This window comes from Rhinolophus sinicus, chromosome 8 (assembly GCF_057876585.1).
Source record: "Rhinolophus sinicus isolate RSI-liver-muscle chromosome 8, RSI-T2T, whole genome shotgun sequence".
In the NCBI taxonomy this organism is placed as follows: domain Eukaryota; kingdom Metazoa; phylum Chordata; class Mammalia; order Chiroptera; family Rhinolophidae; genus Rhinolophus; species Rhinolophus sinicus.
In genome coordinates, this window is record NC_142508.1 from 220,981 (window position 1) to 238,026 (window position 17,046).

The window sequence follows — 17,046 nt, forward strand, 5'->3', positions numbered from 1 at the left end:
TTTGAACGTGGCATTGTGGTTAAAAAAAATAAAAGTGCTTTAACCTTATTTCATAGAATCTAAAACATCATCTGTTTTAAGATATACCATTATTTTACATACCACAAAGAAAGAAAGAAAACGTGCCAGTTAAGGTTTGATAGTGTTTATTTTATACTTACTGAAAGTATTTTTAGACTTAAGACAAACGTAGATTTTTTTCCTGTCACTCACATGCATACACAAAAGGAAAATATAAGCAAAAAAAGTGGGTTAAGGAAGTGGCAATTATCTTACTACTGCAGTCTCCCCAAAAGCAGATATATAAAGTCAGGAATTGTGAGTTTCGTTGTTTTCAGAGCCGTTAGAAATGGAAAGTGTGTCTTACATTGATAAATACAGTAAGTCTCCAGGAATGAATGGCTACTTTTTGGAGATGAAATAAGTACATTAGTTAAGAAATACACTCAGCTTCTGAATTAAAGACTCAAAAGTAACTAGCTTCCAAAGACAGAAGTTTACTTCCTCCATCAGATTTTGGCGTGGGGCTCTGCCGGGTTCAATACCTCTAGCCCAAAGGGGGGCACTGTGAGGGAGGGAACACCCCTCCTTTTCAGGCCAGACTCACAAGGCCACACCTAACTGCAAGGGAGGTTCAAAAATAGAATCTTTACAGCAGACTTGTGCTCAGCTAAAGCTCCAGGGTTCTAATGTTAAAGAAGGAGAAAATGGACTTAGGGCAAAGTTAGTATTCTCTGTCACAGTCTATAGCCTTGGATTTTTTTTTAACAGTATTTATTTCATTTTGCAGAATTCATTCCCATCCAAAAGATGAACCAGAAAATAGATTACCGCAGTAGGTTTGGGCTAGCAGTATTTTACTCTAATAATCATGAATTTGATGTTTATTCTGTCATTGCCGCAGTGTTGAAGATTGACTCTTAAAATTCTTTAACTGGAAAAAAATTGTGACCTTTTAATTATTTTCCACTAACACAGATATTTAACTGCATCTTCCGTGGGGCTAAGTTATAAATAAACCTCATATCCCAAATATGAATATGTTGTGTTTTACTATGTTTTCTCCTATCAGTTGTCTGTGCTAAAGTATGCTTCTTACCATCTTTTCTTGTTACATTTATATCTGCTAAAAAATTTAATGTGATTCTGGATCGACATTTATTCTTCCAGTCAAAATTACTTGGCAGCTGGTCAGCAAGATACCTGATAGCTACATGCTTGAACAGAAAATGCTAACTTAAAAACATAGAAACATGTCTCTGACACTTAGTAGTATTTTTATTATTCCAACCAGAGGGCTATTATGAATTACATACTCTTTTACTTTTGTCCTTGCTCGTGTTTTTCTGTGTTTTTCTGTTACCTTTCATTGCACTTTATCTATTTTGCTATCCTAGTAAAATAAATTTTCAGAGCTAAAGTTAACATTAAAGATATTCAGAGGATTTCATTTTTCCAAAGTAGCTTGCTTTAGAAATAAAAAACATTAACATTTAAAACTTTGTGCAAATACAAGTTTTCCTAATTTATTTCATGGTAGATGCAATTATGGGTTTGGGGGTGCTTAGTAGTTGGTTCACTGATGTATCAGAAGTCAACAGAAAAAACTTAATATAAACCAATAATTTCATTTTTAGCAAGCTCATTTCAGGATGTGAATGTTTATTTTGTCTGTTTTTTGTTTTTGTGTTTGTTTTTGGATAGTCAGGGAAGAAAATAAACAGCAACCCAAACCCTCTTGTGCAGATGTCAGTTGGTCACAAGGCCCAGGAGAGCAAGGTAAGGTGCTGCCATGCTGACCCATTTCCTGGTACGTCACTCTCAATCTCGCCAGTCAGGTGGGGACGTCCGGCGGGTGTTGGTGCAGGTGTCAAGACCATTGATTTCCATATCTTTCGTTTTCTCAAATCAGTCATTTCACAGATAACCAGCTACTTAGTTTGGTAACAAACATTGTTCGTGTTTTTTTTTTTTTAAATAACATTAAAAATAATAGGAATATACTTTTGCTTGATTTCATGGGTAGATGACATGGGACAAATTTCATTTAAAAGATAACCAATAGTGCTTAACATTGAACAAATACAGTTTGGTTTAAGAATTGAGAGAGGGCTGTTGCTGTAATGCGCCCTACTTTCCTCATGTGAGAGAAGACATTTCAGTAATTATTTACAGTTACAGGCCACTGTTCACTTTTAATTGTTCACCGTCTGTGGGAGAAGCCTCCTGAATGCAGCACTGGGTAGCCCCGGGGAGGTACAGAGAAGGGCCCAAGCAAGCAGAGGGAACCTCCGTCACTGGGGCCTCCGTCACCGGGGCCTCTGTCACCAGGGCCTCCATCACTGGGATGACACACATTGGGGCCTCCGAAACTGAGATGACACACACCAGGGCCTCCGTCACTGGGATGACACACACCGGGGCCTCCGTCACTGAGATGACACACACTGGGGTTTCATAGCAGTCTTCATGGCACACTCAAAGCCTTGGACTTTGTCTTTTGAACATTTCCCACAATTAACACATAATAGTACTTGTGTAGTAAATGTATGTCTTAGAATTTAAAGTCATCCTAAGCTTCCAAACACAGTAAATGGTTAAATACGGGAAATATCACAGAGCTGATATTGGGATATTTCTTTCAGATTCGGTACAAAACCAACGAACCTGTGTGGGAGGAACACTTCACTTTCTTCATTCACAACCCCAAGCGCCAGGACCTTGAAGTCGAGGTATTTTATTTGCGTTTTTAATAGATTTATTGAAATGGAATCAACATACAATGACCCATACGTATTTAGTGTACAATTTATGCGGCCGTCACCATGAGTGCATCTTTGTCAAACTTAGCCCTAAGTATTTCGTGCCCTTAGATACTGTAAACGTTTTTGTTTTTTCTACTTTTAAACTTTGATTGATTGTTACTAGTATCCAGAAATACACTTGACTTTTGTACATTAGCATCATATGGTACATTCCTGCTAAACTGGCTTATTAGTTCCAGTAGCTTTTTTGTGGCTACTTCAGGATTGTCTTCTGCACAGGCGATCATGTTCTCTGCTAATAATGGCACCTGCTTCTGTGTTTCCAGCCTCAGTGCCCCTTCCTTCCTTTTCTTGTCTTGGTGCCCGGCCCTCCACACAAGGCCGATCTTAAGGGGAAGCTGTAGTGCTTCACCAGTAAGCCTGTGTTTCAGGACATTTCCTTCTTCTCCAACTCCTGGTTTGCTGAGAGTTATGTCATGAATGGATGTGGAATTCTATCAAAGGCTTTTCTACAGCTGTTGAGATGATCACCTGGTTTTCCTTTCTAAGTTTGTAAATATGTTGAAATACATTGTTGATTTCCAGTGTTAACCTTGCAAACATTTATTTGGGTTTCAATATTTAATGTTAAGAAAACCTTTATTTGGGGATAAGCTCCACTTGGTCGTACTGTAGTGTCCTTCTTATATATTCTATTTAATTTACTAAAATTTTGTTAAGAATTTTTGTGGCTGGGTCTCGATGGACACTGATCTAGAATTTTTGTGTCTGGGTGATGCTGGCCTCGCAGGATGAGCTAGGGGGTGTTTTCTCCTCATTTTTCCAAAAGTCTGTGTAGAATTGTGCTAGCCCCCCTGCTGACTGGCTCCCTTTATCCCTGTAACGATCCCCTTACACAGTTACATTTAAGTGACACTCTGCTCTGAAATGCACTGATATTAATGTAGCCATCCCGTCGTTCTTTCTATTGAGTTCGCATGGTTTGTTTTTCCCACCCTTTTGTTTTTCATCTATCTGTGAATTTATATTTAAAGTTGACTTCTTATAGACAGCATACCTACAGTTTAATATTGCTTTTTTATCCAATCTGAGGAATCTTTTAATTTTGACATTTAGGTCATTTATAGTTAATGTTTTATTGATGTGGTTGGGTTTAAATCTGTCACCATACTACTTTCCACATTTATTCCTTGTTCTCTCTCTTTTTCTAATCTGACTTCTTCTGGATGAATTAAGCATTTTTTATAATTGACGTATCTCTTTGTCTATTCTGAGTTGGTGGTGGTGACAGCTGGGTCTTTGGTACCGTCTACTCCTCCCACTGCTCTCCTTAAGCGGGAAACCAGGTCGCAGGGGTACAAGACCTCCGTGACATGCTTCCGTTCCCTCTGCCCAGCATATTTTATTATTTTTGCTTTAAACAATTCTGTTTTAAAGAGCTTTGGAAGACATGAGGAATCAGTGTCTCCTGTCTAGCCTTGTGTCTCCCCTCCCATTATCCGTCGTGGCCTCATGGGATCCCGTCCCAGGGCTGCCATCTGCCTTCGCCCACAGGTCCCTTTCAACAGTTCCTGTGGGGCTGGGCTGCGGGTGCTGGACTCTCAGCTTCTGGGCATCTCAGAAGTCTGCCTCACCTCCGTTTGTCTTGTGGAAGATATTTTCACAAGATACAACATTTTTGGAGAACATGTTTTTTTTCTTCCACTTTCTTCCATCTTGCTTTGTTTCTGATAAGTCTGCTGCTCTTGAGTTTGTAAAATTTTTGATCATTACTCCCTCAAATATTTCCCCACTTCGTGTCTAATCTACCGTCAAACCCATCCTGTGTATTTTCATCTCAGACGTATTTTTCATCTGTTTAGCTGAGTTTGGATCTCTTTACCTTCCGTGTCTTTACCCTCTCGTGTGCTTGTCATGTATGTGAGATAGCTTGTAGTGCCTTGTTACTGCTTCTGTCATCTGTGTCACTGCTGGCTCTGTTCCTACGAGCGATTTTCACCCTCCTTATGGGTCATATATTCCTGCTTCTTTGGTTGCCTGGTAATTTCCCATTGTAAATTTTACATTATTAGTGCTGGGCTTTTGTGCTCCTTTAATCTTTTGGAGCTTTGTTCTCATTTGGGAGGTAAGTTACTTAGAAACCCTTTGAGCTTTTCGAGGCTTGATTTAACCTTTGTTAGCCACCCTGATTGCCGTGCGGTCACACGAGGCCGTGCAGCCCAGTGTGATGCTCCATGTGTTACATGCTTTCTCCTCTCTCTCCGCGGCCCTTTGTGCTCTGGGAGTGGTCCCCCTGCTCCTCCTGGGCACAGGTCTTCGCGTGCTTTGCTCCCTCACACGGGCTCATCAGCTGAAGACACAGGGGACCCTCGGGGGCCTCCAGCTCTCTCTTTGGGGCTCTCTCCTCTCTGCTGTTCTCGCCTCTCTCCTGCTCCCTGAGTTTTTCACCCAGTGTCCTTAGCGAAGGGGAACGTGGGCCTCTGTCTGGGATCCTCGTACTTGCACTGTGGCTGGCCATTGTGTGGGGTGCGGGCAGTGAGCTGGTCAGCTGTCGGGCTCACTTCACTTTCCCCAGTCTCAGCAAGCTCCTGTGCCCAGGTCTTGTGTTGTCCAGTCTAAATCTCTTATCTGCTCTGTAAGTTGAGGTGGGATGATAAATTCAGTTCCTTTTACTCCATCATGGTCAGAAGCAGAAGTCCTCTGTTTGTGTGTTTTAAAATATACGCTGCATGTAAATTACACACTGGGAGGAGTTAGAGGGCGCGTCTTTGATGTACACCTGCCTGTCCCTCCAGTGGTGGTATGTTCTGTCCTCCTCTCACGTTCTCCTAGCTCAGAGCACAGCACTATTCCAAGTGGGTCACACAGCTCCCGGGGCCACCCCAGTGGCGGCCCTACTCACCTTACCAGTCTACGATTCTAGTTCCCATGTTTCTTTTCTGCCGGCCTCCTGGCCAACATTCAGTCTTTGAGTTGTGCAAGGCCTCCGTTTTCTGTTTCCATTTTCTGTTTCGCTTATACAACTCTGACTTTCCTCCTCAGCCTGTGATACCCTGAGGTCCGAGAAGGGGTGTCCTGCTGTGGAGGCTGAGCCAGCGGATCACCGTCAAGCACGCCAGGCTTGCCATTATTCTGTGCTTGTGCTTTTGTATTTTACATTCCATTTCATACAATATGTCTGTCCAGCTAATTTTCATATTTGTTTAGCAAATGTTTTCTTCATAAAATAACTTGTAGTTACCGGGTCTTGAATTTAAAAAATAAGTTTCAAAGTTCAGTAAACATGACCATAGTTACTTCTTCTAAAAATCCTTTTGGATTACAGTTTAAAAAGAAATTAGCAATCAAGCTTCCAGGTTTTCATGTGTAGTTAGCTTCTTTGACCATTTGCTTACAGCTCCTGAGACTGCTAAAGTTCTTACTCTATTTGGTTAAACTATTTTGTATTAATCTAACAGGAATAATACCTGTTACAGAGAGGTAACACCGGAGGTTATTATTCAGGAGACAGAAATTGCCATGCATTTAAAGCAGATATATTGTAAAATTTTAAAACAACGGTGCAGATTTTGAGTAGGGAAGGCTTAAAAGACACTTAGAAATGTTTTTTCTCCAGCACACCTGTTATGGGTAGAAACTTGACACAGTGTTACAGATGTGTCTTGTCACCATTTTCATAGGGTTTAAGACATTTCTTTCTAATCTTCAGGTTTGTGGAGATTGGGTTCTGGTAACAGAGTCATAATAACATGATGTTCTTTTTTGTGCTCATAATTGTGTGATGAGGAAGTGACGAATACATGTGACGTGGATACATTGTAGCATGACTCGTTACAATGTTTCATGTCTTCGGAAGGAGGTTTTCTACTGTGTTGAACATTTATGGAAACACCACTTAGGGGGAGATGGCTGAAGTATGTTTTTTAAAGGCTGGATTTTGGACCTTTCTATGTTTTCTGTCCCTTCGTAGCTCAGTATGCTTTGTCATGTGTGTCGCAGGTCAAAGACGAACAGCATCAGTGTTCCCTGGGGAGCCTGAAGCTCCCTCTCAGTCAGCTGCTCACCATTGATGACATGACCATGAACCAGCGATTCCAGCTCAGTAATTCAGGCCCAAACAGCACTCTGAAGATGAAGATTGCCCTCAGGGTACTGTCTGTCCCACAGGAAACACAGGAGGGGAGGGGAGTGGTGCTGCTCTTAGGCACTGCCCATGGTGGGCGATGGCAGGCACATGGGTGGGTGGTGATCGCGGTTAGGAAGGCACTTGTGGGGGAAGCATGGGTTATCCTGCATCTTGTGGGAGCTCACGGGGAGATAGCTGAGGCTTCCATGCAGACGTGCAACAGAAGCAGTTTTTCCATTGCTTGAGCAGGCCCAGGGTGCTCATTCTGCTTCCACACAAATCCAGCCAACCGGTTTTCTATCCTTCAGCCAAGAAAGTATTGCTATGTGGATCACCAAAGTTTTCTGCTAGGGTTAAACTTTTAAAGTCATTCAGAAGAGAGAATTTAATAAAACTCTACAAGATGGTAGAAATTACAGAAAAAAAATTTCAATAATTCATTTATAAGTACTTAAGGAAATGTTGAAAATAAAACTGGCAAACAAATTCACTAATTTAAAAAATGCAAACTAAAATGAAGAGCCAACGTTTTTAAAAAATTAAAGCAAACGGTGTGTAGAGGGTGCAGTGGAAATGGTTTCCTTGAACCTGTCAGGACGCTGGGTGTGCACAGTGTTTCCAGAAAGGACTGCAGTGTCTCCAGTCCATGAGTCAGAGAGCCCCTTGCACCAGGGACCCTTCTTCTGGAAATCGGACTTTTTGTAGTAATGCAGAATTTGGGGAGGCCATGAACATGAAGATGATGGCTGCAGCTTTATTTTGTAAAAGTGAGGGAAACTTCCGGCCATCACAGTCACCCCGGAATGAGGAGTTTACAGAGTATAGACTGTGCTCAGTGGAATATTGTGTATGTTAAAAATAAATATTAACAAAGTGAATGATCCATGTGCTCTCACAAGCTGAGGGCACGAGGGCTGCTCCTGCACCAATGCTGGGTATTTGGGGTAATCTTGCTGGGCTGAGGTGTTTTTGACTCTCATCCTTCCCCAGGGTTGCTAGTGGAGAACTCCTGTGTAGTCTAAGGTGGGAGACCACCTGTGTAGGATGAGGGATGAGACCACCAGCCTGCAGTTCAGGCTCTTCCAACAATAACATCACCTACAACTGTGCAGAAATGCCTGCAAATGGAAGAGGCTGAAAATACACAGAACTGACATTTACATCACAACTGTGATACATCACAGTTGATTACTTAAACTTTCCTTTTTCAAACTTTCTGTAATATCGTAGTACTTTAATAATAGGATAGCTGAACAGATAGACTAGATTGTTTTTAATGTTTAGTGCCAAGTTGTAAAGAAATATTTGCAAATAAATATGTCTACAGTGTTAATTGTATCAGGTCATTACCAGTGTCACTGATTTTAATTTCGGGTTTATTTCCACCTTCTAGATACTCCACTTGGAAAAGCAAGAACGGTCTCCAGACCACCAACACTCTGCTCAAGTAAAGCGACCCTCTGTTTCCAAACAAGGGAGAAAAATATCTGTCAGATCGCAGATGACTGCATCACCAGTTGCTGGTGACAGCAACACAGCCCCGTCCATACCAGTCGCTGGGGGCAGTGATAAGCCTGGCATGGAGGAGAGAGCTCAGCCCGCGGAGGCCAGCCCTCCGGGGCCGCGAGACCTGGGCAGAAGCGCCTCCAGCCTCCAGGTGGGCGCCGCCTGCTCCCCCAGCCACATGTTCGTCAAGGAGCCCACCCCCAGCATTGCCTCGGACATATCGCTGCCCATTGCCACTCAGGAGCTCCGGCAGAGGCTGCGGCAACTCGAGAAGTGAGTGGGCGCTGACTGCGTTCTTGGCAGGCGGCCACATCTGCGGACTGTGGGGTGGCTGCGGTCCCCAGTTAGTCGAGAGCCCGGGCGGGGTGGGGAGGGAAGACAGCACCCTTTCCCTCACTGAATCACTTTCAAAGTCAAGCCTGCAGTTTTCTAGGGCCTACTGTTTGCCTCAATTAAGGGCTAGAACACAATGGGTAGCAGGTCCCATGAACAGGAGAGTCTCGGAAGCTCCTGCGTGCCCGTCCTCAGACCAGGAAGGCAGAGGGTGGAGCTGACCTTGGATCTGTATGTGGCGATTGGCGTCTGTTGTGCAGGACTGGGGCCTGTCCCTTCATGTTTGGTCAACACCCATTCCTGGGCCCCGGTCGCTTTGTCCGTCTCTGGGTGTTGGTGTTGACTTCTTACGCTCCATGACTCATGGCTGCACTCCGGGTTCTTTAGATAAGGAGGTGAAACAGTGTGCGGTTGTCACAGCTTTACGTGTTACCTTTTCCTCTTAGTGGAAGGAGCAAAGTTGCTTTTGAGAAACTTCCTGCTGTTTGTTGTTGTAGGAGGCATGTGAATGGTCAGAAGTGGGGTGGAGGTGAAGCGTGTGCCCGTGGGGGCTGGCCGGAGGCACACGTGTGCAGCCCTGACCACACTCAGTCCACTTGTCTCCTTCACACTTGTCACATCCACTCGTGCAGAACAAAGACGTCAGTCCCTCCCTCTCTCTTGTTCTAAAGGAAGTAGAATTTTAAATAAGAAAACCACTTTTTCTCAGGAGCTAACTAAGAGGAGCTGCCGAGTTGGTCTTGGGGGACACTGAGCCAGGCAGTCGTTAGTTGTGTTGGAGTCTGTGCTTCAACCTCGAGGGAGAAATCGAGGCAGGTGTTGCAGTCTCATCAGATGTCTGTCGTGTGGGGTTTTGAGAAAAGATGCACGCACGTGGCAGTTACGGCCCAAAGACCGCAGCACTGATGTGCCTCGTCTTTCTTTGGGCCCTAAATGAGAAAGCTGTCAGCTTTGAATGACTTACGTTGAACCCTAGCTGGAATATGAGTTCGACTGGTTGATTGAAATCTTCCAAGGTTTCCTTTGTGTTCGAGTTCATGGGTAATATGACTCCTCGTTGTCTGCGTGAGTGAACGTGACCTAACCGTGTGGCTGTAGCAGTGACTCGGGGCCTCGTTGGATCCGAGGGGAGCTGTGACTTCCTGCTTTGCTTCCTTAGTGGGACGACGCTGGGACAGTCCCCGCTGGGGCAGATCCAGCTGACAGTCCGGCACAGCTCGCAGAGAAACAAGCTGGTGGTCGTCGTGCACGCCTGCAGGTGAGCGGCATGGCCCCTGGGTGTCTGTCCCACAGGGCAGGGGACACCGGCTCTGGCTTCCCACACAGGTTGCTTGGTTTCCTTTTTGAAGAACAAAGCAATTAGATGTACTGTAATCCTGGTACTCAGTTTTTATTCCTTTTTTGTTCTTAGCTTTGCATCGTAAACATTTTCTATTCCTGCCCTTTTGGTTGCTTTGCAACACCCCCGTGAAGGGTAGTTTATGTAACCCTCCCTAGTATTGGGTATTTAGATGGTCAGTGGTACATGCAACACGGTAATGAACATGTTTTTCTTTTATTGAAGTGTTTTTGGGGGATTAAATTTCCAGGAGAAAATTTCTATCAATTTAGAGGATCCGGCCAAGCTCCTGGTATCACGGTGGGTGTGGCCGTCCTCTTTCAAGAACGTGCAGCAACTGGGGTCGGCACCAGTGGTGTGGTGCGCCGTTCCCCACGTCAGGACGTCTTAACTTGTGCAGTGTCCTGTGCACTGGTGGCCTTGGGAGGGCAGTGTGGTTTCTACCTGTATTTGCTCGATGATGGTGTAGAGCTGTTTTTCTCTTATGTGATTTGTCTGTCTCCACAGTAGTTGTGATATAAATATGTTTATGTAATTATTTGGATCTTAGAAAAGGCCATTGGAAACACAGGAAAGTAAAATTAGTGACATTTACAAATAGAACTATAAGTGTAGAGTTCAGTTCAGTGCACATGTGTTGAGCAGCTTGTATGTCCCTGCTCCTGAGGTGGTCTCTGTGGGGATAAAGGGACAGAAGACTGTTTTAGGGGCTTCTAACCAAACAACCCCCAGCTAGATTTTTCAGGTCCATCAGTGACTATTTTGAAGTGGTTGCATCTAATTGATATAAACGCGAGTTAAGTTCCTGTGGCATATTTCTGGTCTCAAAAATGTCACCCAGCTGCTAAATAAAGACTGAAAACACCTCTGATATTAAACATCGAAATAAATGTGAGTTCTATATACATTTAAGAAAGACGAATAAAAACAGGTGAGATCATTCTCTTCCAACCCTCTGACTCCAGTTCAGGCTCTCAGAGGCTGGGGCCTCTCCCTGCAGCTCAGGGCGCTAGGTGGGACCCAGCCCTGAACAGGACGCCCTTCCCTCGCAGGGTCGCTCACACCCACACCTACACCCACACTCACACTCACACTCACACCAGGCTGGGACAGTTTAGACACGCCATTCACCTCACCTGGACCTCTTTGGGATGTGGGAGGGAACCGGAGTCCCCAGAGAAAACCCCTAAGACATGGGGGAAATGTGCACACTCCACACAGTCTATGGCCCTGGCCGGGAATCCATTTTTTCTCATCAACATTGTAACAGAACGATGTTACTTGAGGATCTGCTATAGTACATTTGAATGTGATGCTAATTGTCGGTTTCCTAGATTCTGATGCCTGCTATTGTCTGGTTTGTGTTACCAGAAATCTCATTGCCTTCTCTGAAGACGGCTCTGACCCCTATGTCCGCATGTATTTGTTACCAGACAAGAGGAGGTCAGGAAGGAGAAAAACCCACGTGTCCAAGAAAACACTGAACCCTGTGTTTGATCAGAGGTATGGACTTGACCCAGCAGGCAGACTGGAGTTAGGTAGGCCGGTCAGTGCCTTCGAGTGACTGAAGCGTTTAAGCTGCACACGCTTTAAGAAGTAAAGTGAGAGGAAGTTCAAGTTAGCAGGTGTGGCCTTGGTAAGATGCGGATTCTGCACTTCGTGTAGGAGTGCTGCACGTGACAGATACGAGTTGTACACGTGGCAGGGGAGGGCCAGTGATGCAATAAAGACAAAAGGGTGGGTGACCCTGAAGAGCTGTCAGTTGGGGACTTAATGTCTGTTGATATTTACTGAGTTACAAATCAGAACTTAGAATATTAAAATACATGTATTTTTAAAAATAACAATAATGAACCTATAACATCTTAAAAGATGACATTTTTCTGAAAACAACTAGTTTTCAAAACAGTTTTAAAAATTAATGACCAGAGCGGCATTATTGTTGGACCTTTTTGCAGCTCTCTCAGCGGTCTGGCTTGGTAGGGGCTCCAGCTGCTCCTGAGGCCGGTCTGAGGTGGTGACGTCCCAAGAGGGTGCCCAGGCCACACGTAGAGCCCTGGTCTGCAGATTCACCACCCACTTCAGAGTCCTCTGTGGCTGACAAGCCAGACTTCTAAGGCAGAATTCAGTTGAATGGTGTGAATATCTACTAATTCAGTTTCATTTCGTCTTTAAGGATACTGGTCAGTTACCCTGTGTTTACTGACTGGCTGGCATGCACCGAGTCCTGGCGTGGGCACACTTTATGTGTCCTGTTCTTACTTGGCTGCAGCATTTAAGTTTGGAGACCCGTCATGAGGTCTGGGTCACTAACTGCTGTAGCTCCAGTAGCAAGCCGGCCACACCCCAGCCCTGGCCTTGGAGGCCTCAGGCACTCAGGCCTCTGCCTTGCCAGAGACCCTGCTGCACGCCGGCCACACTCCAGCCGGTTTCCAGGACCTGCTCCCCCAAAGGCACGTCAGTTGGTGGCATCTGACTTGAGCCATTGAAAAAGGTGTTGCAGACCTCCTCCCTTCCACGAAGCCAGGCCACAGGGTACTTTTATTTAGTTCACTCATGTAGGCTTTGAAGTGACTCTCCCCTAGTCTTCAGGCGTGGGTGAGTGACCCATTCTGGATGTCCTCACTGTGACACACATAACATCCACCGTCCCACTGGTTAACGGCCAGAAAGAGTCAGGCATATATGTTCACTGAACCCTTGCCCCATACGTGAGGGAGCCCGGCAGTAGGCTTTTCACGTGTTTAGGATGCCAGAGTCTTCTCTTATGTTTAGAAAATATGAAAAATAATTGGGTTTTGCATATTCATGAAATGCCAAACCCAAACATCTAGCAGGAGAACTCAGTTTTATAACAAACATACGACGTAACATTTGGAATGGTCTCAGGAGCAGAAATGGCATTTTTCGGTCACAATTAAATGCAGCAAGATGGCAGCAATATTAAGGAAGGCCTTGTTCTCTCTTGCAGCTTTGATTTTAGTGTTTCGTTACCAGACGTGCAGAGGAGAACACTGGACGTCGCCGTGAAGAACAGTGGCGGCTTCCTGTCCAAAGACAAAGGGCTTCTCGGCAAAGTAAGTGAGAAGGTCCTCGATGGGCTCCTACACTTGGTACAAATTCAACCCTCAACCCCAAGTGCGTTGTTTTAGGCCAACTTACATAAGTAGAAAGGGGGACTAGTGCTGTGATAATGCATGTTAATAAAGTAGTGGGCGTGAAAGACATCAGCGAAACAGCAGTACACGCTGAAGATACCTGAAGTGATTTGCATAGTTTTACATAGTCATATCATTGGCCTGTTAGTCATACTAATACCGTGAACTTACAGCTGGATAGAAAGTTAATTTTTAAATAAAAATTACTCTTCAAGGATCACAAGGAAAGTATACCCAGTGGGATGGTGTTCTACGGTTCCACCTTGTCGACTAACCAGCTGATTTTCCCCTAACAAATCGTTGGCTTTATTTCTCTGAATTTCTGCTCATCTTTGTCCATAGTCATATTTAACTCTTGCCTAAGATGATACATTATTTAGTAGTGTCCATAGGAGAGACGTTAGGGAGGAGGAGTCTTGCGTTGTTGGTGCCATCAGGGCACACGAGCCGTGTCCCTATAAGTCATGCCCACGGATGCTTCCTAATCACCTGATTTCAGGACAGCTGGATAGAGGAAGGACCGCTGGGATATATGTGGTGGACCGTGTAGCTCATAGGGAGGCCCGCGGGTAGAAAGATTGAAGAATGAGAGACTCGGGAATGGAGACTTCCACACTGCCAGGCTAGGACAGAAGACTGGAGATGGGAAGGGGTGGTAAAGGTCCACAGGAATTACTTCCACGCACTTCTACAAACGCTTTCACACCCACAGGTGCTGGTTGGTCTGGCCTCTGAAGAACTCGCCAAAGGCTGGACACAGTGGTGAGTGTCCCTGCCACACACGACAAACCAACACGCAGATCCCCCCTATGTTCTTTCAGTAGCGCTTTCCACAGCTGACCGCGTGTTGTCGTCATCTTCCTTTGCTCCCAGGTATGACCTCACGGAAGACGGGACGAGACCGCACATGGTGACGTAGGCGTGGGTGCGTGAGGAGCCCTCCTTGGCTGCCCAGCCTGTGTGCTGGGATGCACCCTCCCACGGACACAGCGATGCTATTTTTCTACTTTTCATGTATTGGTTATACATACCTTCCTAGTTTTATAAAACTGGTTGACGTTTTAGGCATATTTGGCCAATATTGTTGTTAAATTTTGTATGTTTGATTTCCTCTAGTACTTTGCCAGTTACTAGAGTGTACAATAGGACATTGGTTATTATTGTGTTTTGTTAATCTGTATGTCAGTTGTATCTACTAGATGCAGATTTGTGTATATGCTTTATTATTGCCTTGCTTTGTATAGCACTGAGGCTCACTATGCCATGTAAATAGACTCTATTTTTTATAATCTCTACATGCTGGTTTGAATTCAGAAGAAAATGGATTAAGGAAATATATATATTTTTTCTTTTAAAACTTATTAAATTCTTATGAGAAATAATCTTTTTGTCTTTGCAGGAAAAAGTTCTCAATGGCTTATTTTGTGCTCTTTCTTTTTAAAAGAAAAGGTGAAAGATTATTAAATATTAGTATATTTCTGCCCATTACCAATGAAAGAAAATATTCAAGATTTAACACTTCCATAAATATAAAGATGTGTTATTGAGAAGTTGGTTGAAGTGCTTCTAAGGAAAAGTGTTACATCACTGAGTAGCGTAAAATATTAAAGGAATTGTCATGGTTCATAAATCATAGTGTACTAATCTGAAATCTCTTACATAAAATGAAATGTCTTAAGTTTATTTTTAATTTCTTGTTGTAACTTATTCATGAAATAGTGCACAGATACCCAGCTACACTTTTCCTAAAATACAGTGCAGACAGATGTTCAATGTTAGCAGTTAGGCTGTTATGAAATAGCCCATCGTGAGCTTGTTAACTTCCCATGTTCTCCCGGCCTGTAAAGAAAGAGAGGCTGATACTGTCACCATAACTAATGACTGTGAGGTAACTCGGGGTGAGTGTTAGGAAGCTGTGCTAAACACCGAAAGCTGATTCCTGCCTTCGTCTGTGTGGCATCACACGCAGGACAGGTTGCCAGAGCTCTTGACGCACAGGCCTCCTCGGGGCCCGTGGTGGCGGCACAGTGGCTGTTGGTTGTAAACCACCATTTCCTGGGTGTCCTTACTTCATGCCATGACTGACCTCACTGTTGGAATATTATTACACAGTTTGTATTCTGGAATATATTTTTCTTCTTAGATTATTAAAAGCATGTTTTACACTTCAGAGTGTCGAAGGGCAGTGTGGTGAGCTGTGTGTGCCATAAGTGAAGGGTGCGCACATGCAGACAGCCTTAAGTGCTTTAAGCTGGACAGTGAGGGTGACTTCCTGAGCCATAAGAACATTCTCAAGTCATTGGGGAAATAGTGCTTACTGGCGGCAATGGGAGCTCTTGTCAGAAAGCTTGCATGGGCTTCGACTGCTTACGTGATGGACCACACGTGCCCAAGTGCCTGCAGGGACGCGACTTCCTTCTGTGCACTCCTGCTCCCAGCGGGTTGTCGTTCTGTTTCATTTACGCTTTGAACCCTGGGCATGTTTATAGTGGACCCTGCAGCTTCACAGCACATTGCATGTCATCACAAAGAGCAGTCTGCGCTGACTGTTTCCTGTGTAACGTGCAGGGGGACATTCACGGCGGTGTGTGTGTACACAAAGCACTTGGCTGGGCCATCTCAGTAGCGTGAGAAAGACAGGTAACTACTCACAAAATCTAGGTGCCTGCCTGTGGTGTCTGATTGAAGATGTTTCACAAATTAGGCCTGTTGGAGGGCGTCAGGCATAACCTGTAACTGAGAAGAAACACTCATTGCAATTTGGCGTGAAATAATCTTTACCAACATCTTAAATTGTTGACTTTTACAATCATGAGCTTCACGTTTTCGAGTATTTTAATTGATGGGATGCTTTGTTTCAGCAGGTAGGCGAAGTGACTACAATGAGTGGTACTGAGCCTGTGAGCTGCAGGTTCCCAGGCCCCTGGCAGAGGGACGGAAAGGAAGCCAGGGTTTGGTTCCTTGCAGGCACCTCCAGGCGAGATTCTGTCCGCTGTGGCAGGCAGCTGTCATTCTGAGGGCGAGGGCGAGAGTTCCCCTGCCCTGACGATGGTGCCCTCTGAGTTCTCTGTGCTCAGCTCCACTTCTTAAGGACCAATTCATCTGGAGAAAGGGAACTGGAGCTGTTCAGCATTCAGCCAAACCAGTGCAGGGAAATTCACTTGGATGAATTTGAATTGTTAGTTTGTACATGTGGGTTGCTTGTTCTGTGCCTTAAAATACAAAGTATAAATAAAAGTCTCAGATGAAAACAAGAAGCCTAGGAGTTGTATTTACCGCAAAGAATGTTCTATACAGGAGAGTTCCTTTTACAGATACTCTTCATCAAGTGCTCAGCCCTTCTTTCTCAAGAACCTAAGCCAAATGCAAAGCTGTGCGTTTAAACTGTGCTTGTTTGTTACTTTGACTCCAATTCTAGCTGGATCACCCACTGCAAGTAGAAAACTGCAGAGGGTTTTTATTGTAGAATGTCCTTTTTGTTCAGCTAATTTTATATGACAGTGCATGTATTATTTATTCAATAAACTTTTATGTTAGCTCACTTGTGAATTGTTTTTCCTTTGTCTTTTGAAATTAGAATTCTAGTATGGGACCAGATAATCTGAAAAGTAAATACCATCCCATCTCATTCGTCCACTTGTCTGTTGGGGACATGGGCTGTGTCCACTTTGCGGCATGCTGTGCATTGGGGTGGGGGGCAGTGATCATCTCCTGTGTTGGTTGTCTCGCTCGGAAGGAAGCTGACAAGGCGCCTGAGCCCACAGCCCTGTGCTCAGTCGCTGTGAGGTCAGCATCAGCCAGGACAACAGCATTTTTTAT

At 44.5% G+C, this 17,046-nt stretch overlaps 1 protein-coding gene across 3 annotated transcripts in view; it reads left to right on the plus strand.

The window, feature by feature from the left end:
* The window catches only part of ESYT2 (extended synaptotagmin 2), a 64,121-nt gene extending 47,353 nt beyond the window's left edge, over positions 1–16,768 (plus strand). For all 3 annotated transcript variants that reach the window (XM_074315021.2, XM_074315019.2, XM_074315020.2), the window contains 9 exons: positions 1,705–1,779; positions 2,646–2,732; positions 6,765–6,914; positions 8,285–8,670; positions 9,890–9,988; positions 11,441–11,572; positions 13,041–13,146; positions 13,940–13,989; positions 14,101–16,768. In XM_074315021.2, coding sequence (XP_074171122.2) covers positions 1,705–1,779; positions 2,646–2,732; positions 6,765–6,914; positions 8,285–8,670; positions 9,890–9,988; positions 11,441–11,572; positions 13,041–13,146; positions 13,940–13,989; positions 14,101–14,146 — 1,131 coding nt within the window. In that variant the 3' untranslated portion in view covers positions 14,147–16,768. The remainder of the gene's footprint in view (positions 1–1,704; positions 1,780–2,645; positions 2,733–6,764; positions 6,915–8,284; positions 8,671–9,889; positions 9,989–11,440; positions 11,573–13,040; positions 13,147–13,939; positions 13,990–14,100) is intronic.
* Positions 16,769–17,046: the final 278 nt, after the last annotated feature.